Source organism: Neltuma alba, unplaced genomic scaffold (assembly GCF_004799145.2).
Source record: "Neltuma alba isolate B1F8T4 unplaced genomic scaffold, ASM479914v2 tig00011693_pilon, whole genome shotgun sequence".
NCBI lineage: Eukaryota > Viridiplantae > Streptophyta > Magnoliopsida > Fabales > Fabaceae > Neltuma > Neltuma alba.
In genome coordinates, this window is record NW_021636331.1 from 16250 (window position 1) to 42107 (window position 25858).

Consider the following 25858-nt stretch of genomic DNA (forward strand, 5'->3'; position numbering starts at 1 on the left):
TTTCTCCAAGTAAATGGGCTTTAACTCTTTTAGCTCTCTTATTAGACAATTTAGGACCATTTTCATAGCTTTAGTCCTTGCTCTTTTCATTGGACCCACAATGACTTGTAATGAAACTTTTAGAATATTGGACTTCTTTCTATGTGTTTGTGCTCCTTGTTCTTCCTTTGAATCTTGATCTTGATCATACCATGATCCTCCATCATTTCCTCCCTACTCAAAGGGATTCATCCTCAAATCTGCAATATCAAAGAGAGATAAATTAGCCATATTAAAAGTAGCACTAACATTACTATAGGAGCTAGGCAAATCTATTTTATAATCATTGTCATTGATCTGCTCTAAGACTTGGAATGGGCCATGTCCTATTAGGTGTAATTTAGATTTGCATTGTTTAGGAAATCTCTCCTTTCATAAGTATACCTAAACCCAATCTTCAGGCTCAAAGATAATCTTTTGATGACCTTTATTAGTTTGCCTAGCATATTGTTCATTCTTTCTCTCTATGTTGGCCCTCATCTTAGCATTCAATCCTTGCACAAACCTAGCATTTTTTTTGCTATCAAGGTTTGTTCGTTCATTAGAAGGAAATGATAATATATTTAAAGAAGAAAAAAGATTAAAGTCATAGACAACTTCAAATAGAAATAAGGAAGTAAAAGAATGAACAGCTCAATTATATGCAAACTTAATATAAGGCAAACAATTAACCCAATTCTTCAAATTCTTTTGAATTATTGCACGCAACAAGGTAGTAAATGTTCTGTTAATGACCTCAATTTGCCCATTAGTTTGGGGACATGCCACAATAGAAAACAACAACTTAATTCTTAGCTTACTTCATAAAGTCCTCCAAAAATGGCTAAAGAACTTCACATCCCTATCACTCACAATAGTTTTGGGTAATCCATGAAACCTAACAATTTTCTTGAAAAACATGTAAACAATATGGATAGCATCATTTGTTTGATAGCATCAGCAGCAACATTCTCTTTACATTGCCTATGCTTGATCACATATGGAAAAGTCTCAATGAACTCTAACTAATGAGCATGCCACTTGTTAAGCTTACCTTGAGACTTCAGAAACTTCAAGCTTTCATGATTAGAGTGAATAATGAACTCATTGGGCCATAGATAATACTGCCAAGTTTCTAAAGTTCTTTTCAAAGTATAGAGTTTCTTATCATAAGTAAAGTAATTCAAAGAATCTCCACTTAATTTCTCACTAAAGTAAGAAATAGGCCTAGACTCCTGCACTAGAATAGCACTAATACTAATTTCAGAAGCATTACATTTGACTTTAAAAACTTTATTAGTTAATTTCTCGTTCAAATTAGTAAAAGCTATTTCTTGTGTTTCACCCCATTTAAATATCGCATGCTTCTTAACAAGCTCATTTAAAGGCGCAACAATAGTTGAAAAATATTTGGCAACCTCCTATAGAAACTTGCTAATCCATGAAAACTCCTGACTATATTAGTATTCTTTAGGGTTGGCCAATCTCTTATAGCTTTCACCTTTTCCTTATCCACACGGATCCCTTGAGCAACTATAACAAAACTAAGAAATACAACAAAATCCACACAAAAAGAGCATTTTTGGAAATTAGCATATAAGCCATTCTCTCTAAGATTTTAAAACATCTCACGCAAGTAAGTAACATGGTCATCTATTATTTTACTATAGACAAGAATATCATCAAAGTAGACAACCATAAACTTCCCAATATATGAACAAAAACATGATTCATTAATTAAGATCATGAAATACTAGGTGTATTAGTTAACCTAAAAGTCATAACCAATCATTTATCTCCTTCTTTCATGCACATTTGATGATAACTACTCCTAAGATCAATTTTAGAAAATAAAGCAGCACTATACGGCTTATCTAACATGTCATCTAATCTAAGAATGGGGTAACAATACTTAACTGTTATTTTGTTGATGGTTCTACAATCAACACAAACTCTCCACTAATCATCTTTCTTAGGCACTAAGAGCACTAGAATAATACATAGGCTCAAGCTTTCTCTTAGAAAGCCTTTCCTTATAAGCTTATCTACTTAGTGCTGAAGTTCTCCAATTTCCTCAGGATTGGCCATATAAGTAGGTCCATTAGGTAGAGAAGCTGTAGAAATAAAATCCATCTTATACTTAATTCCCTTCAAAGGAGGAAGCCCATTGGGTATCTCTTATGGGAATAAATCAATAAATTCTTGCAACAAAGACACAATACTAGAGAGCAAAAAGGAGTTGAGATCGTTAGTGGAAAAATAAACATCCTTGCGTACAAGCACCAAGACTTACTCTCTTAATCTCATTTTTTTTAGAAAATAAACTCTTAATTTTTTTTCCACTTTTCTCATTTTCTTTCTTTTTCTTTACTCTCCCCTTATTTTCTTTTATTTCCAATTTCTCTTTTTCTCTCAACTCATTCATTTTTTTATAATCTTGCTCAATCCTCATTTGGTCCTTACAAGCTTCTTTTGACCAAAGAGGCTTCAATACAATAATTTTTCCATTGAATGGTACAAAATAATAATTTTTGTAACAATCATGATGAGCTTTACTATCAAATTGTCATGGTCTTTCAAGCAAGAGATGTCTAGCAGGCATTGGAACTACATCATGTAGAACTTCAACATGATAGTTCACAATAGAAAAAGAAACCAAAACATGCTTAGTGATTTTAGTCTCAGCACTATCATTCAACCATTGCAATTTATAAGGTTGGGCTACTTCATAGTAAGCAAGTCTAACTTTTCAATAAGTAAGGTACTAGTAATATTGGTAACACTACCACTATCAATAACCATGTTGCATACCTTGTTCTTTATAAAGCACTTAGTGTGGAAGATAAGCTCTCGTTAGTCTTTCTTATCATCTTTCTTTCCATGTATATTTAGGGCTCTTCTAGCTATCAATGCTTCTCCCATAACAGGCTCAACTTCATCAATCTCCAATTCAAAATCAGTCAACAAAAAGGGCATGTCATCATCACTTTCACCACTGGAATATTCACTATCATACTATCATTATCTTTGAAAATGATGGCTCTCTTATTGGGACATTTGGAAGCAATATGCCTTTTTCCATGACATCTAAAACATTAAAGAGAAGATGTTTTATCAGTAGAAGAAGTTTTAGAGTCAAGTTTCTTACCACTAGCACCCTTGGGCTTCGATTCCTCCTTGGCTTTAGGTGTGAGTTTTACCATATCGTTAGCCTTGGAATCCATCCACTTGGAGGTTGATTTAGAGTCCCATTAGCTATAGAATGAGGATTTGGAGTGTTTCTCTTTAAACCACCTCTCAACTTTTATGGCTTTGTGTACCAACTTTTTCTTATTAACAAAAGTGTACACCTCAACTTTGTCTCTAATTTTAGGTCTCAAACCATCTTCACTTCTAGTCATGCTTGATTCTTTATCTTCTTGTACTCCAACATACATCTTAAGAAGGTCAAGTTCATGTACATACTCTTCTACTGTCATAGATTCTTGGCTAAACAATCTCAACTTTCTATTAGGCTTTCGATAGAAGAAACTAGGAATCTACTTCTTGCGCATAAGTTTTTTTTTTAATTTCTCCCACGTACGAGGTGGACATTTACCTTTAAGGCACCTCTTGAGCTTCAAATCTCCCCATCAAATAGTAGCATAATTAGAAACTGAAATGAAGCTAGTTTTACCTTCTTTTCAAACTTCATCTCCCAATCAAGATATTTATCTGGATTAGTATTCCTCTTGAAAGTAGGATACTTAATCTTTGGGTCATTTATGGTCATGTCATTTTTGGAATATTTTCACTTGCTGTTTGAAGATGACGAACTGGATCTAATTATCTCCCTATCACTACTATCAGCTTTGGATACCTTCAACTCTTCTATTTTTATCTTGAGTTTAAGAAACTCATCTCTTACGACCCTTATGAATATTTGGATATTTGTGTTGAATTCTTCATTGTTGGATTCTTTCCTGCTCATTTTTAACTTGAAAAGCAAAAAGGAAAAAAAATAGGAATAAAAGACCTCCCTACTCTGCTCACCTATTTTACTCAATCAATTTGATACCACTCGTATTTCTCTTAAATTTGGCTTTTATATCAAAGTAAAACACTTTTCCTTTTTACCACTAAAGCTTGCCTCCTATAGTATTCTTGATTGAAACTCAATAAAAATCAAGAGATAATCTTAGAAAGTGGTAACCTTCACAATCAAAAATTGTAAGAGCTAGTAACTATATGAAAAAGGAAAAGAAATAATAGATGAAAGAAGAAAGATAGGAAAACGTGAGGATGGAATAAAAAGACATAAAAAGAAAGTGAGAAGAGAACTACATGAAAGAATAGGAAAAGAAACATGGGAAAGGAAGGAAGGAAGTAAAGAACAGAAATAAGAGTGTGAAAAAAAACAAAAATAAAAAATAAAATATTTAGAAAAAGTACTACTTTGAGAGAACTTTAGGAAGGTGAGTACTTGGCAAGAAAAGAACTCAAATTAGGCAAATAATATGAAAAGGAAGGAAAAAGAATAGGAAACAAAAGAAAGAAGGAAACTTAAAAAAAGAGAATAGGAAAGTAGTATGAAAAGAAACGAAATTCAAAATAGGAAATAAGAAAGAAAGAAAAGTAATAATCTTACCAACCCAAGCTTAAAAATTTAAGAAATTACCTGTGACTTACAATAGAAGTACTGTCAAATTAGGAAACTAACATTCCAAACCTACAACTCTTTCCTCTTTCTTTTTATCTTTAGATTTTGTTGTAATTCTACACTTTTTTTCTTTTCTTTTGTTTTTTTTTTTTTTGCTCAACACAACCAGATCTTTTTTTTTATGCACAGATTTTTTTTTTGCCACTCAAAAGAATAAAGCAAGTCAAACAAATATAACAATTAGTGTAAAGAAGATGAAGTGGAAAAAAGACAAAAGGCATAAAAATAAGAAAGAAAAGAGGAAGACAAAATGAGGAAAACAGAACAAAAAGAAAATAGAAGCAACAAAGAAGAAAAAGTGAAAACACAAAAAGAATAAAACTTGAGATTTAGCAAACCTTAACTCTGATACTACTTGATATGATGGGAGTACGGACTGGCTAGAATCAAGTAATGAACGGACGAACAATCTAGGTAGGACCTTAAGAGAACTTATTTCTTACAACCCTAGTTATGAAAACATCACAAGGTTGATCAATTTCTTGATACTATTGAGTATGCTCATGAGAATATGAGGGCTTACACAAAGAGAAATAAATTCAATTATCATTTATCTAAGTCTAAAATTCAAATACAAAAATATAGCCTATACATAAACAACCATAGAACACTCTAGAATCAGCATCCTAAGGCATAAATACTAGGGATGACGCATCATTAATGATTATTTGACTATAGGAGGCACCATTTATTACATAAAGATAAAAGGAAATGACTTAAATTTCAAGAACAAGTCTGGTATTTGAAAATAAGAAACTGAATCAAAATATAATATTTTAGAACAATCCTAGACCAAAAAGCCTTGTTCAAAGCAAATAAGGAAAAAGGAAAACTTAAAAAAAACAAATTTAAATCATAATCAATGCATAATAACTCCTTTTGATGCTTCTTGAAGGTTCTTAGACGTCATTTATACTCCTCTTCCAAGACACATGCTTGTCACATGGTATTTTAAGTGAATTCTTCAATCTGTACTCCACACAGGCCTTGTCCATCATCTTGTTGGGTTCTCACAATATGATCACCATTCTTGAATACTTTTTAGGCTCACTAAAATGCGCTTCCTCTAAATAAATGGGCTTCAATTTTTTTTAGCTCTCTTATTAGACAATTCAAGGCCTCTTGCGTAGCTTTGGTTTTTGCTCTTGTCATTAGACCTCCAATGCCTTTTAATTGATCTTTTGGAACATTTGGGCTTCTTGTTCTTTCTTTGAAACTTGATCTTGATCACACCATGCTCCTCTGTCATTCACAGTATGCTATAGTTACAAGGCTTAAGATATGTTATATAGTAAATAAAGTTTGTTAGTTTAAGCAAACTTCTCCACAAACATGCTGTCAAATGTATGTTGAGATACTTGTCAAGAACTTATAAATTATAGTTTATAATAATTATTATTAAATATAATAATGAAAATATAAACAAATTTATCAAATTTATATATTTTTTTTAGTAATTATGCATCCATGAGTGATTTTAATAAATAAAACACAGACATAATCAAATTTCTCAAAGTCACGTGTGAAAAGGTATTCAAAGAAAAATCAAGATTAACCAACATCACTTCTAACTAATATTACTTATAAAAATTATGCTTATTTAGAATTACAATTTTTTGCTATTGATCCAAATGGGTACTAAACTCACATGAGAAAAATAGGACACATAGATATGTGTGATAGGAAAATTTGACATAATGAATATAAGAAACTTGACCTAGGTATTTTTTATTATAATATTAAATTACAAAAAGACATGTAACTAAACTTCAATCGTTAAAATTTAATCTGAATATTTCAACTTTTTAGATTTTTATGAAAACATCTTATAATTTTTTTACTTTATCATATGCATATCTAAATTGTTTAGGTTAAATTTTAAAAATTTGTATTTATTTATATGTGATTTGGTTATTTAATATCATAATAATATTATTACGTAAGATGTTAAGTCTCAACCATTGGAGAGTTATTTGATTTGATGGTAGAGATAATAACTAAAAAGAAACTGGAGGTAAATAGAAATTCTTCTTCCCTTCGAAGGAGTTTATATGGTATCTTAAAATTATTAAAAACGGAAATTAGTGACCACTTAGCGATAAAAAAAAAAATTTCGTTTGTAGCTAAATCAGATAATTACAATTTTTTTTTTTTTGCTCCTAGTATATGACTTCTACTAAGTTGCTACTATTCCTTTCTACTCTTGTAATTCATTTCTCCGCTGGCATTCATGGCCTTTCTACATTATCTACTATTTGCCATTTAACATGGATGAGGTCGTTTGATATACTCTTTCTTGTCCTTATTATAAACTTTAAACAATTAATTTACGTATAAAAAAATTAATAAAAATTACATAAAAGTAATAAATCGGTTAGGAATATATTTTTAGTTTTAAATATGCCTTTATAATAAATGAAAAATATTAAAAAGAATGTATATGGAACAATGTGACGAGAGTGTGTGGTAAAGGAAGAAGAATAAATATTTAAGGATAAAATTAAAAATACATATTAAATGTTAAGACAAACTTAAATTAAAACTTATAAAATAGATTATATATTTCTTCAAATTTAAAGTTTATAAATAGGATGAGAAAGGAATAAAACTATGCCTATAAATTGAGCATATTAGTTATGATAAGATATTTAAGAATACAAAATAGAAGAAATTATTCAACGATCTTATCTCTATCCATTATATACACACACACTTCTATATTATTTGTGTTTGTGATGAAACAAACCTTAATTTCAGGTGAGCATAGTGTGGAAACATCGGTTTAGAGCCTCTTCTCTTCCCTCATCTTCTTTTTCCTAACCCTTAGACTAATATTTCAATGGTTGAGATTTAAATCTTTTTAAAACTATTAGTAAAATATTAAATTATAAAAATAAATAAATAATAAATTACAAACTATATTAAAATTTAATTCTAATCATTTGCATATGCACAGGATATTTTTAAAATTTTTTTATTAAATACTTTATAAAAAATCAAAATCTGAACTATTGAGATGTATTAATCTAATAGTTAGACAAAGAAGAGGAGAGGTTCCTCCTCTTCCTTTTTCTAAGCTTAGATTAATATTTCACCAGTTGTGATTTAAATCTTTTTAAAACTATTATTAAAATATTAAATTACAAAAATAAATAACTAATAAATTACATTACAAATTATATTAACATTTAATTCTAATGGTTTGCAAATACACTAAATATTTTTAAAATTTTTTTATAAATAATTCACTTAAAAAATTAAAATTTAAACTATTAAGATATATTAATCTAATGGTTAGAAAAAGAAGAAGGAAAAGAACCTCTTATTTTCCCTTTCCATTCTCTTCCCTCCTCTTTTGTTTTTTTTAACCTTGAGATTAATATTTTAATAATTAAAACTATTATCAACATATTAAATTATAAAAATAAATATAATTTGGTTCAAACTTGCTAAGTGATGACGAAAATTGATAGGGAGAGTTATGAATGGGGATTACCAATTTTATGGTAATCATTATTACTTCTTTAATTCTTAATGTAAGACTTAATTAACTAATTTGAGGAGATTAAGAATGTTAATTAAATTAGTTAATATGATATGTATCTTTTTTTTATAAATAATCATAAGTATTTTTCTTAATTCCCTTTCTCTCCTACTTGATTGTTAGAAAAATATCAATATGGTTAATTTGAAAAAAATTGATAAACATATAAAATAGGTTTAATATATAACCAATATCAACTCTTTAATTAAGTTCTATATTAAGAACAGGAAGCGTACTGTGGTAAATCTTACTATCACGCTAAAGAGCAACCAAACATACATCTTTTAAGTAATGCAATCTTAATTACTATTGCATTCCTGCAATCGGTTGAACCAAACGGATCGTAGTTACTTCGCAGCAAGACAACCAATCATCCAATTTTTTTGTTGCAAGCGCCAAGCCCGCTAACTACATTTTGGCCCCAAAAAAGTGCTAGCTACGCTGGCCAGCTAACTGTCGTGTGATAACCATCTGACTGGTAGCTAATCTAACAATATTGTTTCGTATGACTCCACTAGTGCGCGATGACTCGTAAGGGGAAAATAAAACTACACAATAATTGAACCGACGAGGTTAAACACATGTTTAATTAGTTTTAATAAATCAATTAAATTTGATTTTTTTAAAAACAATCTTATTTGAGGTATTGTCAAATACAAACATGAGCATATTTCCGATTTGATTTTTTTTAATTTTTTTCGAGTATTTTATAAGTGAGAAGAAAAATAAAAAGAAAATAATGGATCCACTTTTTTAAAATCCACATGCATAAAAATAAAGCCTATTATTTTTCTCTCTACATTTTATCTTGTATTTCATCATATATAATAAAATACTTTAATAACCGTGTGCAGATTCATTCAAAATAGAGTAAGAGTTTGAAATCATGAACATATTAATCCCTCCTTTTTTTTATTTTTGAAATCATGAATATAGTAATCCCTCCCTTTTTTATAAGTAACATTTATATGATGATTCTGTACAGTATATACTCCTACGATTCTATTTACAAGACAAAAAGAGAAAGAACTTTTTGGTTGATTTATAACGCAGAGAAAATTTTTTTTCACATAAATGTATAATTTTACCCTTTATTTATTATTATACTTATTTTATTTTTATGGGGTATAATATATATTAAATAGGGATAAATTTGAAAAGTTATTAAGTTTTAATATAGAGCTAATAAAGTTTAATACTGTTTTTAATTTGTATAAAACATATTAGAAGTTACTTTTAAATAAAACCGGGTTAATTTTAATCAATAGTTTGACCTGTGATTCATAAAAAGGACAGGAGAGAGTAGTATAAAATAAATTAAAGGTCACACAATCCATTGGAGGCAAACTAATTAATGCACGACCAATTTTGGTTGCATAATTATGTTATGGTAAATTCAATGTTTTAAAAGTTGAATTGAACATTGAACTGGAGATGTTAGTGGGTCGCGGTTCATATGATTGGATTGGTCAAACCAGTAATGTAATAATTAAATAAAAATAATATTATGTCCTTATATAATAATATATGCATAAAAAATTAAATATAAAGTTATCAAATAATTTAAAAATAAACCTTAAACTAACTTATATGATAATAATATGGTAAACGCATGTTTAATTTATATTAATTATTTTAGATAAAAATTAAAATAAAAAACATAATGTAAATAAATCTCAAAAATTTATAAAAATAATAATATGAAGAATAAAATAAAGAAACCAACTGAACAAAACAAATAAAGAAACCAAAAATGAGTAAAAATGTAGAAATAAGTGTCTCAAAGTTAAAAAGATGTCCCTTTGATTTTTTTTCTGCCAATATTTTTCATTATATCTATTATTATAAGAAGAAAAATACTGAGTTCTCTTGCTGAGTTTAACGGACCGTAAATTAGATACAAACAAATAGATGTACAAATACATTGACAAACAAATAAATAAATAATATAAGACTAAGTTTAACGGACCGTCAAAGGCCGGTTCCTTCACCTTCCATTCGAACACAGATTTTTCCGAGTGCACGTGGGTGGGTCAGCGTGGGGAAAGTAGTAGCAATGCAATGACTCTGCTCAGTGACCACCTTTAAGATTTCGAAAATGGGACCAACCGATTAGAGATAACTCCATCGTTCTCTCTCCCCTTTCTAGCTCTTCTCTTTCTCTTTCGTTTCAGATTCTGATTCTGATTCTGATTCTTATTTCCCATAATTCTTCCCGGTTCCAGCCATGGAAGAGTCCTTTCCTGACGATGATATCAGATCCTCTCTCTGTAAGTAATTCATGAATTGCTTAATTTGTATAGCTCAATCCACTTCAGCTTCTTCTCTTGGATGATCTGGTTCTGTGATTTTTTACGCAGTATCAAAGAAAGGCGAGGTTATGGAGGAGGAGGTGGTCGGTGAAGAAGAAGAGAACTCGCCGGTGAGACAAGTGGCTTTAACGGTGCCAACCACCGACGACCCGTCGCTTCCAGTTCTGACGTTCCGAATGTGGGTGCTGGGGACAATCTCATGCGTCTTACTGTCATTTCTGAATCAATTCTTTTGGTATCGCACTGAGCCTCTCACCATCACCGCCATCTCCGCCCAGATCGCCGTCGTCCCACTCGGCCACTTCATGGCGGCGAAAATCACCGACCGAGTCTTCTTCCGAGGTACCCCACTAGAGTTCACGCTCAACCCTGGACCCTTCAATGTTAAAGAACATGTTCTGATCACCATCTTTGCCAATTCTGGTGCCGGAACTGTTTATGCAATCCATGTAATTACTGCTGTGAAGGTGTTTTATAAGAAACATATCTCCTTCTTCGTCTCCTTCCTCGTTGTGCTCACCACTCAGGTTTCATTTCCTTCTTCATTAATTACATTTCTTCATATATGAATTTTGATTTATCGGCAAAAATATATACGCCAATAGTAATTCAATATTATTGGATTATATATAGGTATTAGGATTTGGATGGGCTGGTATATTCAGAAGGTATCTCGTGGAACCAGCAGAAATGTGGTGGCCTGCAAATTTAGTTCAAGTATCACTCTTCAGGTCACTCTTCACTCACCTCAAATTACCACTATCTCCCCTACTAAGAGATAGATAATTTAATTTGGTATTAAATATAGGGTTAAGTAATCCGTAAGTCCTTATAGTTTCAACCAATTTTGAGTTAGATCCTTATAGTTTTTTTTCTTTTTATCAAGTCCTTATACTTTCATCTATTTTTAATTAGGTCCTTGCATTTATTTTTCTTTTTATTAAGTCCTTATCATTTCACTAAAATTTTAATAAGGTCCATCTAGTTTTAATTTTTATTTATTAATTAAATATAAACTTAATTAAATAAATTAATACTGAAATATAAAATATTAATAATTATATAATAAAAGATAAGTAATATAATTAATTAATTAATTAAGGAAAAAATTTTAGAACAATTAATTTTTTGCTAAAAAAATAAAATTATAATAATAATTCATTATTTTTAGAATATTATTGTTTATAAACTAATATTACATAATATATACTATTTTATGTTGATAGAATAGTACTATTAGAATTTATAAAATAAAGAATAAAAAATTCAGGGGCTTACTTAAAAATAAGGTAATCTTATAAGGACTTGATAAAAAGAAAAATAAATGCAAAGACCTAATTAAAAATAGGTGAAAGTATAAGGACCTGATAAAAAGAAAAAAAATTATAGGGACCTGATTCAAAATTGGTTAAAACTATAAGGATTTATAGATTACTTATCCCTTAAATATAAGATCTCAATTAGCTTTGTTCGCTTAAATTTACAATCTAAATTTTTTGCTCAAAGTATTTATATTAATTTCACATATTAAGACAATTACCAAACAAAAAATAGTTTCAATATATATGATTAATTAAATAGGATAATTTAAGGAAAACAAGACATATTTCTTACAAATAATTAATTTACCTAATTTTTTTAATATTCGTAAATTAGTTATCTAACTCTTATATTAAAAATACACATTAACTGTAATTGTGCAAAAGCAGGGAATATAATAATTGTGGGTCATGTCTAAAAAAAGCAATCTTTGTGGATTATTATTACTTCTTTAATTCTTAGTAGTTCTTATTTAATTAAGTTGCACACCTCGCGTCTTTTATAAATTATAATTGAAGAAACACGTGTTATTTTGCCAGGGCTCTGCATGAGAAAGAGGAACGGCCCAAAGGAGGGTTGACGAGAGCCCAGTTCTTTGTAATTGCGTTCTTATGCAGTTTCGCCTATTACGTATTCCCAGGCTACCTTTTCGAAATGTTAACTTCTCTATCTTGGATATGCTGGATATTTCCCAACTCAGTTCTGGCCCAACAGCTTGGATCTGGGCTTTACGGGCTTGGAATTGGAGCAATTGGGCTTGATTGGTCTACCATCTCGGCCTACCTAGGAAGCCCACTAGCAAGCCCATGGTTTGCCACGGCCAATGTTGCCGTTGGATTCTTCAGCGTGATGTACATTTTGACGCCACTTTCATATTGGTTGAATGTGTACAAAGCCAAAAGTTTTCCCATATTCTCCGATGAGCTGTTTAAGTCAAATGGTCAGACATACAATATCTCAGCCATAGTTGATTCCCATTTTCATCTGGACATTGCGGCTTACGAGCGACAGGGTCGTCTCTATCTCAGTACTTTCTTCGCCATGACATACGGTGTTGGCTTTGCTGCTCTCTCTGCCACAATTGTACACGTGGCTCTTTTTCATGGAAGGTAATGTATACATACATGATACATACATACATATTTTGATGTCTTTTTTTGCTATATCTCCAATTACTGACCGTCAATACCATTGTTGTGCTTACAATTTAATCGAATTTTGATTTTGGTTTTTATTAATTTCATGAGGATTTGATTTGGGTTAACACCGTTTAGTATATAGATTAAAATCAAAACTTAATTACAAGTACAGGGACCAAAACAATACGAAACTCGTTTGGTACTTGTAATTTTAGTGGGTTTTGGTTTCTATCTTTATTTGTATTGATGATTAGATTATATATAAAATAAGTGAAATTTTGATATCTTCTGGGTATAAAATGATGCAATTTTGAATTTTTAAAGATTTTTCTAAAAAAAATACTAGAAAATGGACTGGTTTTATTTTTTTGAATTAAAAAAATTCAAAAAGTGGCCTATTTCATCCCGTAAGATAGTACTCCTCCGGTCCTTATTATAAGACCCAATTTGACTTTTTATTTGGTCCTAATTATAAGACCCAATCCATTTTCTCTCTTATATTTATGCATTTTTTTCCAAGATAATCTTTCTAATAATGATAGTTTTAGCCAATATACTTAATTAGCAAGGATATTTTAGGAATGACAACACTTATTTATTATAAATAACCAACTTAACTTACTTCCTTAATCTCCTCAAATAAGTCAATTGGGTCTTATAATTAGGACCGGAGGAGTAAAATAGCAATGACTTTATGTAGAATCTAATGATCAATATAAAACATAAAAATATTTGGAAGGTTAGCACATCACAAGGGGTATTATTAGAGAGTGCGCGGGACATTAGAGGCATCCTTCCCCATTGATATCTATTTTGCAATTTCTTCAAGTACTGACATAACTATATATAATGTAAAATGTGATGTGACACAGAGAAATATGGGAACAAACCAAATCGAGTTGGGTGAAAAGTAAAATGGATATACACACAAGGTTGATGAGGAGGTACAAGCAAGTACCTGAGTGGTGGTTCGTTTGCATATTGATCGTAACCATCGCAGGAACCATATTCACTTGTGAGTATTACAATGAACAGCTTCAGCTTCCATGGTGGGGGGTTTTACTCGCTTGTGGTATCGCCATCTTGTTCACTCTCCCCATTGGCATAATTACCGCAATCACAAACCAAGTACGTTAATTAATAATGACTAATAATATATAAGATTAATGTGTAAATTTTTCTTAAAAGTTTTCATTCAGAAACATTATGTATTCGAAAGTTTTCTTGTGTTCAATATCACCCGAAAACTTAAAATCGTAATGTTGTGCCCTTATTATTGTTAATAATTTTAATGGTCAATGTTAAATTTTTGACGATAAGGGGTAACATTACTGTGATTTTAAAATTTTGGGATGACATTGAACTAGAAAAGAAAAACTTTTAAGTACTTAGTGTTCCTAAGTGAAAACTTTTGAAACAAATTTGCATGTTAATCCTAATATATATGTGTGTATGTATAAATGTGTGTGTGTGTGACTATGTGATTGATCAATGGTTGTGATAAATTGGAATGATAATTGTTATCTGTGTTTCTTTGCAGACTCCAGGGTTGAACATTATAACAGAGTACATAATAGGATATATTTATCCAGGATATCCAGTGGCAAACATGTGTTTTAAGGTTTATGGGTACATTAGTATGACTCAAGCAATCACATTCTTGCAAGACTTCAAGCTAGGACACTACATGAAAATCCCTCCAAGAACAATGTTCATGGCCCAGGTTATGGGAACCTTAATTTCAGGAATAGTGTACTTGGGGACAGCATGGTGGCTTATGGAAACAATCCCAGACATATGTGAGGACACATCCTCCGTTTGGACATGTCCAAGCGACAAAGTATTCTACGATGCTTCTGTGATTTGGGGTTTGATTGGTCCACGTAGGATCTTCGGAGACGAAGGTTATTATGAGGCAGTGAATTGGTTCTTCTTGGGTGGTGCAATTTCCCCTCTAATAGTCTGGTTGGCTGCCAGGGCTTTCCCACAACAAGAGTGGATTTCACTTATAAACCTTCCGGTCTTGCTCGGCGCCACCGGGATGATGCCGCCGGCTACCGCCGTGAACTACACTACATGGATTATTGTCGGGTTTCTTTCTGGGTTTGTTGCGTATAGGTATTTTCCTAATTGGTGGAAGCGTCGTAATTATGTGCTTTCTGGTGCGCTTGATGCTGGGCTTGCTTTTATGGGTGTGCTTTTGTATCTTTGCCTTGGATTAGAAGGTATTAGTCTTAATTGGTGGGGTAATAACATTGATGGTTGTCCGCTTGCCCATTGCCCAACGGCCAAGGGAATCACAGTTAAGGATTGCCCTGTTTTTACATGATCCAAGGAGCATGTAGTGAGGTTAAGCAAGGCATTATAAAAGTCGCTTGAAGGGAATATGTTTATAGGGGGAAAAAAAAAGTACATATAAGTTGGTCATCAATTAATTCAAGATCCTTAAACTGTTTCTGCTTTAGTGTTAATTAGAATCTGTAATTTTATTTACTTGGGGTATATTTGCGCCTACAAAATGAAAAGTGGGTAAAGAAGTAACCTTTCATCATCATATTTGCACAACTAAATATACTACTACCTCCAATTTTTAATATAAGACCTTATTTGATTTTTATTTTAATTCTAAATATAAGACCCTAATCCACTTTGTCTCTCATATTTATGTATTTTTTCCAATATAGTCCTTCTAACAATGGTAGTTCTAGCCAATATACTCAATTAGTAAGGATATTTTAATAAAGATAACACATATTTATTGCAAATAACTAACATAACTTCTTTTTTTAATCTCCTCAAATTAGTCAATTAGCTCTTATAATTAGGACCGGAGGTAGTAACATTTTAATAATCTAGACTTGGAATTATTAATATGCGATGCTATTTGGGGGGGGGGGAGCTAAAAAATAGATCTGAGGGCATTTCTATATTTTTGGCTAAATTTCAATATCCCGTTTCAGTGTTGGAGTACTTAAATGGGGTCACGAAAATTTAGTGCATTTTCTGTTTTTCTTTTTCGTTTATGTATTTGCTTTTTAATTTCTAAGGACCTTTTCATTCTTTTTTATTCAAATTCGAATTTGCTTCACATGTGTTTGAGAAAATTCAGAATCTGATCCATCAAATTCAAATTTGCTTAGCAAATGCTTGGATTTGACCGACATCTAGCAAATTTGAATTTTCTCTTTTCCTAATCGTAATTAAAACTTAAATTGTAATGAACATAATTTTCTCAATTTAAATTTAAATTGAACAAATGACCTATTATTAAAAGCACTATTGAGTCTAATTTTTAATACAATATGAAGAGGTTTTGAATGATTCCTATCACATTAGAACTATAGTCAAAGAGCTTTTTAATGATAAGTAATTTGCCTAACTTAAATTTTAATTAAGAAAATTATGTTTAGTGCAAGTTAAGGTAAAGAAAGGAGCAGAATCTGTGGGAAAGTCAAACTTACTTAACAAATTTGAATTTCCTAATTTCCTTTCTTGCCTCAATGGAAGCTTAGATTTCATTACTCATAACTTTATCAATTTAAATTTGAATTAGGAAAATGACCCATTATAAAAAAAGCTTTTTAGGTCTAATTTCTAACACAATAAGGCTGATAGAAAAACATTTTGTATTTTTAAAGTCATGATTGAAAGATTGAGGAAAAGTCAGAAAAATGTTTGTGATCTTTGCTCACTGTTTTGAAAATAACTTTAAAAATACAAATAAATTTTGAATGGAACTTATTGCATTGGAAATTAACTTAGTAATCTTTCCAATGATAGCTCATTTGCCTAATTTAGATGTAAATTGAGAAATGTACGCTCATTGGAATTTGACCTATAAGTTGATTTTGTTTATGTTCGGATTTATAAATTGCTCTATCATACTTTCTTTTGGCTTGCGGATGTATTTTCATTCTATGCTTTATATAGTATTTATTTATTTATTTTTATATTGACCGTTTTGTTGAAATTTTTTTACTGCTAGCTTCGATCCTTAATATAAAAGTTAGGTATTTAATTTGAAAATATTAAAAAACTTAGTTAAAATGGTTATTAATTATAACAAATATGTGTTGATTTATCTAAACTACCTTCTTTAATAATATGTATTAAGACTATTTTTTTAGTGCCAACTCCTTACAATCAATAAAGATATTTTTTTAAAAAATATTATAGATTTAGAAGATGAAGTGGATTGATATCTTATATTTAGTATCAAACCTAACATCCTAACTAGTTTATATATTAAGGATAGGAGGTAGCATATTTTATTTATATTTGGTGATCTTTATATTTATATTATTGAATTTTCATATTTATTGTATCTATTTAAATTATAATTTATTATTTTTATTCATTTATTTTTTATTTATGAATTTGATTAATAAATACTCATTGAGGGTAATATGGTCAGTTGTATAAATTTTTGACTTATCTTACTACTCCTCCGGTCCTTAATATAGGACCCAATTCTTGAGTTGGTTTTGGTCCTAAATATAAGAGCCCATTCTCATATTTATCAATTTTCTCTAAATTACCCCTATGAATACTCCCTCAACCATAATCAAGTAAAAGAAGGAGAGGGGGTATTAAAAAAGATGATTGTGGTGTTTTAGGAAAAATGTGTCACTTTTCTTATAATTAACTAACTTACCTAACTTCCTTAATCTAATCAAATTAGTTAAATGGGTCTTATATTAAGGACCGGAGGAGTATCATTTTCACCCTACTGAACATAAATTTTTGTATCAAACCCCTTTTCATTTTAGTACATACCAAACACATTAGTGGTAAGATTTTTTTTTCCATTCTGTTTCTTTCTATTTTCTTTCCTTCTTTTTCATCGCAGTTAATTCTTCCTAGCAAATGAGCCCAATTAGTTTTTTTTCCCCTTGAATTTTGTTAAGTAGGTGCATTGAGTTTGAATATATAGGAGAAAAAAGTACACACACTTTTCATTATAATATGATATAATTATGGCTCATAAATTATATAAAATAAGATAAAATAGATATAGGTATTACAAATATTTATTATTTTATATTTCTAAAATATTTATTACATACAATATTAACTATTTGTTTTAATTTATAATTTTCACTATTTTAAATTTTTATTAGTTAAAAAATTAGTCTTAAATTAATAATATATTAATCTATTTATAATCGATTCGATCATGGTTTGGCCATGATAATCGAGATCTGCTAACCTCTTCAATCTGACTTTCAGTTTGGTATTTAAAATGTTATTTATTAGCTGTATATTAGTTTTCACCTTAATTTAAAAAAAAAGAAGAAGAAGAAGAAGGAGAAAGAAAAGAGAAAAAAATCTTATTGATCTATTGGTTTATTCAGCATGATTCTCTTGGAAAAAATCATGACAAGGTTATGACCTGCACTGCAAGAATTGTGCACAGCAAACATGCATTCTTATTATTATTTTTGCTCATAGTAATCCTATTACATTACATTACTTTCCCTGTGTAATAAAATTAAGATGTCCCTCCTTCTGTCTCCAAAAAAAAAAAAAAACAATTATACTGTTTCCTTGTGCGTTACGTGTACAGAGAAACCCAACCTGGAGAACCTATTTGCATTGCAATGTTAAATCAATGCAGGTTCTAAAGTTTTAAATTTTCTGTGTAAATGATTCTCCAACCACAGAAAAAAAAAAAAAAAAAAACCTATGAAGCCAAAAATTTCATGCAGATAGGAGGATTAACTTTTGCAAGAGCAAGAATTGAAGCAGGAAGAGTCCAAAGTCCTTCACCACAAATAAGTCCAGAAGCAACCGCAGGAACCATTAACTCTGCCTTCTTTGAATTAACTCTCTCCCAAACAAAAACAACCAAACTTCCCACGCACATATCAATGGCAAAATATGCCCCAACCAGAAATGGAACTGCCATAACCATTGGCAATGGCATCCATTTCCCAACCTTCTGTGGAGCCAGATCTCGAACCATATTTATCAGTACTGCAAAAGCAAAGAAGCCATAACAAAGTTGTAAACAATGGTGGGGCAATGCAGAGAAACCTTCAACTCCTATAACTGCCATGTTTCTGTAGATCAAAGCATAGGGAGCTTTGAATTCTCCATTTGGATTTCCCACATCGAAAGCTTTGTAGAACATGAAGAAGCTTAAAGGAGCTGTGATACATCCCAGTATGGTTCCAATAACTTGACACATGAACATTGCTTTTGGAGATGTGTAAGTGTAATGTGCAGTTTTGAAATCTTGCATCAGAATGCATGAGACAGAAACTACGGATTTAATCAGACCACAGCCTACGAGTCCTGCAACTAAACCATTTTCTTTTCCACTTGAAGCAGCAAGAACAAAAAGGGCAACTTTACCATAATTATATGCCATGTTTATGTCTGTTAAACCTGATCCATATGCATTGCAGAATGCCAGAGAAGGAGCAAAAATGTAAGCCCCAACAACAAAGTACCATTTTAGCTGTGGAAACATGTGAGGGATTATTATTGCGGATAAGATAGAGAATATGATGTATCCAATGATTCCAATCCATATTGGAATGTTATCTCTTAGGAAGATTTCATTCTGTTTGAGGTTGCCTTTTAAGTTCCTCTGACCTTGATCAGCATTGTTTAATGTTGCTGCCAGAAACCCCAAAAGGAAAATGTATTAATTAAAACTGCTGTCTTAATTTTGAAGAATGGAAAATAGCTAGCTTTGCAAGTTCCAACCAATCTTTAGTGGTTATTACTCTTACAGTTTTGAAGCTTCCTGCTCTTTATTCGTTCAAGCATGCTGAGGATGGTGGAAATTAGTATCTTGATGAAATTGTATATGCCATCACCAAGGATTAAGGCAACTGATATGAAAACCTGATGATGAATAGTCAAAAGAGTAAATGCAAAATCAAAGCCATCTTGAAATCTGTTTTAAAAGTAATAGGGTTAATGTCCAATTTTTTCCTAAAAGTCTTTGCATAAGAGCTATGGTTGTCCAAAATTATTTGAAGATCAATATCACCCCGATGACATTAAAAAGGGCAATTTTGCTTGAGCCGTTAAAAAACTTGCATTGACTGCTAACACTATTAACTATTAGGGGCGACATTTCTCCTTTTTTAACATTTTTGAGGTTGTAGTGATCCAAAAAAACTTTCAAATATCCACAGCTCTTATAAAAAAAAACTTTCATAACAAAATTGGACTTTAACCCAAAGTAATAATGTGAAGTGGCACCTTATAGCCGTATAAGCCCTTCATACTTTCTTCAGAAGTTGGAGGGAACCAATGACCTTTAAGCTGATCAATAAGCGGCCACATCACACCAAAAGAGAGCACAGCTCCGAGAAGCAAAGACAAATTCACAATGTGTGAACAAATCATCCCTGCTCCCACATAAGTCATGCTAAAATCGAAATAAAATCTGCAATATATATACACAGACATATTATCACGACAGTTGGAAACAAACAAGGACAATTGATGTTGTTGGTTGAAAAGTCATACGTTTGTTTCCAAGCTTGGAGTCCAAAGGTAGGAAACTGTTCAAATCCACAGTCATTCATCCCTGAGAAGAACCACTTAAATAAACCCCACAAGAAACTGATGGAAAAGTACTTCATGAACCCGCGAACTTGCTTCCTGCATTATTATATGTAATACATGTTCTATCACTTCCTATTGTCTAGTCTCCAGCATAAAACTACTTGTCTGCTATACAAATTGGTAATACATATGCCTTTGGTTCTCCACAAAACATGAAAACTAACTCTCTTCATCAATTTCCAAATGAATCATTTTCCACAGTTGTATTTTAAAGGAAGAGGGTCTACTTTTGTCTCAGAAGTTTTCGCCTGGAAACTGTGGATACTCAAAAGTTGTTTTAGGATCAATATATCTCCTCATAAGCGTTAAAAAGAAGCAAAATCACCCTAACAGTTAAAAAATTAATATTGACTATTGACATTTTTAACGGCTAGGAGCAACATTGCTCTTTTTCAATACTTTTGAAGTGATATTGATTTAAAAAAAGTTTTGGATGCCCATAGGTCTTACTAGAAAACTTTTGGGACAAAATTGAACCGTAACCTTATTTCAAATAAACAAAGTATGATGACTGGATAGGAATTTTACATACTTGGCCATCTTGTCCCCTTGGGTATGAAATCCATTGATGAGAACTGCCGTTGCTAAGCCACTGGGATATGTTAATTTGAGGTCAACTATCATGATCTACACGGTAAAAGTGCTCTTATTTAGCCAATGATTTTCTCTCTGTATACCATACTCAGAAAAATCTAACACACCATAAAAAGTAGTACATCTCCATTTAGCTGTTCCATTCGTATATCATAACACTCTTTACTTGGAGTGAGAAACTTCTAATAAGTGAACTTTATAGTTTATTATTATTTAATTCCTTATACAGATTGACATGCAAAGAAGAAATATGGGTTAACATAAACTTTAGTTTCTGAAATTTGACTCTCTCTTCGTTTTGACCTATGAAATTCAAAACCAGTATTTTTGGCCTTTGAAATTTACTGTGTTTATAGATGTTAGCCACTAAAAGCTAAATATGATTTCAAATTTCAAGGACAAAAAAATATTGGTTTCAAATTTCAGGAACCAAAATAAAAATGAGATCAAATTTCAAGAATTAAATATTGTATTAACAAAAATTAAAAAAAACACTAAAAGGTACCTTTCTGAGTGGAATCAAGACAAAGAGGCCAACAAAGCAAACCACAAACAGATATCCTGTCATCCAGCCAAATCCAGGTTCTTTGATACCCTTTGGACTGTTTCCCTCTGTGCCGACTCCTGATAATTCATATGTCTTCCGGTTCATCCCCAGAAGATAAGAAGCAAATCCTCCTGCAAAATATCAAACATAAAATTAAAGAAGAAACAGGTCAAGAAAGCGAAAGAGATCAAAGGGAAGAAGAAAAGAAAAAGAAGCAGAGGTAATTAAATTGGACCTCCAATCGCAATGCTATAACAAGCCACTGCACAAGTCTGTATAATTGTGTTTTCTTGGCGAGTAAAAGGCTTAGAAACAAAGCCAGCCTTGTGCAACACTTTGGTCCAACTCCTCATAAACACAAAGGCCAGAAGAGCAGCAGAAACATTAAGATTTGGAACCAGTCCAGTGGTGAGATTGAGCTTCATGGCTATTATACTGTACATAATCCCAATAACCATGCTCACTAACACCCCTCTTACTGTTATTTGCTGTGTCCATGGCTGAATCCTCTGAGATTCACCTCCAAGTCCCACCACAGCTTTATTCTCTCCCACATCAATTTCTTCTTGTCTTTCTTCACTCTTTTCTCTGTCCAGTTCACTTGAAGGATTCATCTGCATAATTTTAAGCCTCTCTTTCAGTCATAACACACACAAGAACCCAATATTATATAACAGGTGCCAATAAAGAAACTAGTTCTTCTGATAGAGATATCAATGCATAGACAAACTCACCTTGATCTGTAGTTTAATTTCTCTCACTGCCTTATTACCGCCGGTTGGGGTAGAGTAAGAAAGACAGAGCGAGAAAGAAAAGAAAAGGATGAATTGAAGACTATCATCGTGTGGTTATGGTGTACATATAGATCATATTGTTCAGTGATTACGTGTACAGTATATAATGCTGATTCCCTTTGAAAGGTACAACAACAACAATAATATATCCCTAGAAAACAATGTTGGCGTGTGGTGTGCGCGTGTTTCAACTTTGTAATTAATATTGGTTTATCGTTACGTTGTTTGGCTTCTACCTTCCAAATTGTTCTAATCAAATAAGTTTGACGTGAAAGCTCTTGTTGGCCATCTAAGACTGAGCCTAGTAAAACAACAGCAATAGCAGTGCCTTATTCTACCAGGTGGAATCGGTTACATGATTAAATTACCAAATCTTTAGGTAGATTATTAATCCAAAGATCTCGCTCAATAACTTTATTGAGTACTTTATTTAATCTTTTTTTATCCTTTTTAAGAGGACTTCATTAAGTGTTAAAGACAATAGTTTTAGCAATGTAATACCTGCTGAGGCTGAAGAAATCTGGGCTCAATAGGTAGTCACAGTGGAAAGGAAAAGTAAGATTTAAAATTTAATTATTCTTATTATTATATAAGTGTAATCGTTTAATTTGTAGTTATTGTGGGGGAAAAGTTTTACAAAGGGGAAAGTATTCATTCACTGCGACTGGCTTGACTCTTAGCATGATTATACCTTATCATTGACCTGCCTGCACTGTGAGGTCGTTGTGATTACACGTTTCAAGTGGGAAAGATTCTCCGAAGGGCCACCGCTCAAACAGGCTATATATGAATTTTCCATCCATTTGGTCCATTTACGTTATTCTTTTTTTTTTAAGTAAAATTGTTTATTTGTTTATACATATTTAATTAGTGCACAATTAATATTACGACTCATTTACTGATCCCTCACACAAGGTGATAAACTAGGATCCAAATCCTCATCAAGAGATGTTTTGATATTAATTAAGTATATGATTCCCTTTAATAGGAAAAAGATACTCATGCTTATGAAAAAACTAAGGTTAAAACACACAAAATTCTCTTGAACTTTGAGTTAGTTACACATCATCGCCTTGACCTTTAAAAATTTAAATTGAAAACCCTGATATTTTCTATTTTGATTATAAATTCCTCTACCGTTAAAATTACTGTTAACTTTAACAGATTTTGCCATGTCACAATTTTTATATATTTTATTATATACCTTATCAATTAAAAAAATAATATTTGACATTTGACATGAAATTTGAAATTTGAAATTTGAAATTTTTTCTAAGAATTTAAAATAAAGTAACTAAAAAATGCAAAATACTTTAAAAAATATTTAAAATATTTATCTGATTTATGTCTTTTTAAAATAAAAAAGTATAAAATATTTAAAATTACATTTCTATTTTTTTAATTGATATGATACATAATAAAAAGTTAAAAAATTGTAACATGGCAAAAACTGTTAGAATTAACAGTAGACTTAGCGGTAGGAAAATTTATAGTTAAAACATGAAATGTCAGGATTCTTAATTTAAATTTTTAAAAGTTAGGGAGGTGGTGTGCAGCCGACTCAAAATTTAAAAGGGCTTTTTTTTTTTTTTATTTATCGGAAACAAATTGATTTGCCACCGATGTCACCAAGACATCGGCCTCTTCAAATATATCTTTACCAATTTGAAAGGCGTGACGTGAGCTATATTCATAATTGTAAAATTTTTAAGACCAGATAATTGTCAACCTAGTTCGTCCTTTCTCTTTCAAGCTATCCTTTAGTTTTTATTTTAATATTTTTTGTTAAAAAAAGGTGTGTGTATATATATATATATATATTACTCATGCAATGCATAATGTTTGAATTTGAAATTCTTAATATTGTCTTAAAAAATTAAAATAAATTCATTTGCGGTACAGTATACAGTAACAACGGGCTTTCTTAAACTGTTAATTAAGTTGTTTAAATTAATTCTAATTTAAGAATTAAAAATATAAAATATAAAGCTCAGACCATTTGAATTAAATTTAAATATTTTAAATCTCAAATTATATACCAGAAACACAATATAGTCATAGCTGATATGAGTCGCAAATCTGGGCTCCAGTAATAATTAAATTTTTAATTAGTTCCTTAGATTTATTTAAATTAGTATCAATTTGATTCCAGAAATTTAATTTTTCCCACAATTTATGAAGCGGTTATCATCCTTGAGTTAATAGTTTTATCACATTTGTATTTAGGATTATAAAATTAATCACGTATGATTATGAAAATTTAGGGACTTGATAAATAAAAAATAATTTATATTTCAGGGGTCAAATCAATAATTGAGGTAAACTTTAAAGGAAAAGGTTTCATTTTCCCAAAGTATAACTTTATAGGTTTTTTGGAGAAAATGATTACTACTACTTCTATTTTTTATTTGTTTGTTTTTTTAAAAAAAATAAATTAGAAAGAAACAGAACCCCTTACTGACCTAGAGAGGAATATGTGCTATACGGAGTGATTTTCAAGCAGGGGTTCGAAGGAAGACTGGAGATGGAGTCTCTTCATCATTATGGTCTGATAATTAGTTTTTGAAACGGATATTCCACTTATCGATCTAATGTATGGCTAGGAGGATTAAATTCATCATAGGGAATGTTTTGCTGATTATGTCATGAATAATGGAGGGTGGGACAGGAAGATAATGGAGTTGTGGTTTCATGAACATATAATTGATCATATTGCCTATGCACACTCATCCCGAAAAGAGAGAGGAGAGGATAAAATATTTTGAAAACTGTCTATCGATAATTATTCTGCTAAATCTACCTATCGCATTTTCTTTTTGCAAGTTCCTGATGGAGATAACATTTAGAAAATCCTTGAGAGATAGTTCGTTTCGAAAAAGATCAAAATTTTATGCACATGAAAGAGCACATATGGCACAACTAAGAGCAAGAAGAGGATTGAAAGCATCCACTACTTGCTCTTTTAACTGTGAACAAGAGGAAGATTTAGAGCCTATCTGGCATAGCTTTAAAAATCACTTATAAACACATTTCACATAAATCAAGGTAAAACTTTTCTCACATACTTACCTTGTATTCTATAAATTATGATTAAAAAACAACTTATAATTAAGTTATTCTAAATAGGCCATCAACACATTTGCTATGGGATTGCTCAAGTTCTATTGAACAATGGAAATATGTGGTCCAATTTGATAAATGGGTCATTTTTTCTCCTCTTCAAGGTGTACAAAGTGGGTTAAGTGCAACTTGACACACATGAGATTGGAATGAATTATACCAAAAAGGTTCCGTGCCAACTCTA

At 31.0% G+C, this 25858-nt stretch overlaps 2 protein-coding genes across 3 annotated transcripts; one reads left to right on the forward strand and one right to left on the reverse strand.

The window, feature by feature from the left end:
* The first annotated feature begins 10391 nt into the window (after nt 1–10391).
* On the forward strand, nt 10392–15525 carry LOC114716857 (oligopeptide transporter 7-like). Its single transcript, XM_028901929.1, has 6 exons — nt 10392–10531; nt 10622–11100; nt 11207–11304; nt 12433–13002; nt 13905–14160; nt 14573–15525. The coding sequence occupies exons 1-6, from the start codon at nt 10489–10491 to the stop codon at nt 15359–15361; spliced, it is 2235 nt and encodes a 744-aa protein (XP_028757762.1). The 5' UTR covers nt 10392–10488; the 3' UTR covers nt 15362–15525.
* A 2913-nt stretch (nt 15526–18438) lies between these two features.
* Nucleotides 18439–22595, reverse strand: LOC114716859 (metal-nicotianamine transporter YSL1-like). Of its 2 annotated transcripts, none has more exons than XM_028901931.1 (8): nt 22495–22595; nt 21996–22374; nt 21719–21891; nt 21152–21246; nt 20521–20655; nt 20251–20437; nt 19767–19887; nt 18439–19656 (listed from the first exon to the last, which is right to left on the reverse strand). In XM_028901931.1, the coding sequence occupies exons 2-8, from the start codon at nt 22372–22374 to the stop codon at nt 18716–18718; spliced, it is 2031 nt and encodes a 676-aa protein (XP_028757764.1). In that variant the 5' UTR covers nt 22495–22595; the 3' UTR covers nt 18439–18715. The 2 variants fall into 2 exon arrangements, with proteins under 2 accessions (XP_028757764.1, XP_028757765.1); XM_028901932.1 differs by having other exon boundaries at nt 18716–19656; nt 19773–19887.
* Nucleotides 22596–25858: the final 3263 nt, after the last annotated feature.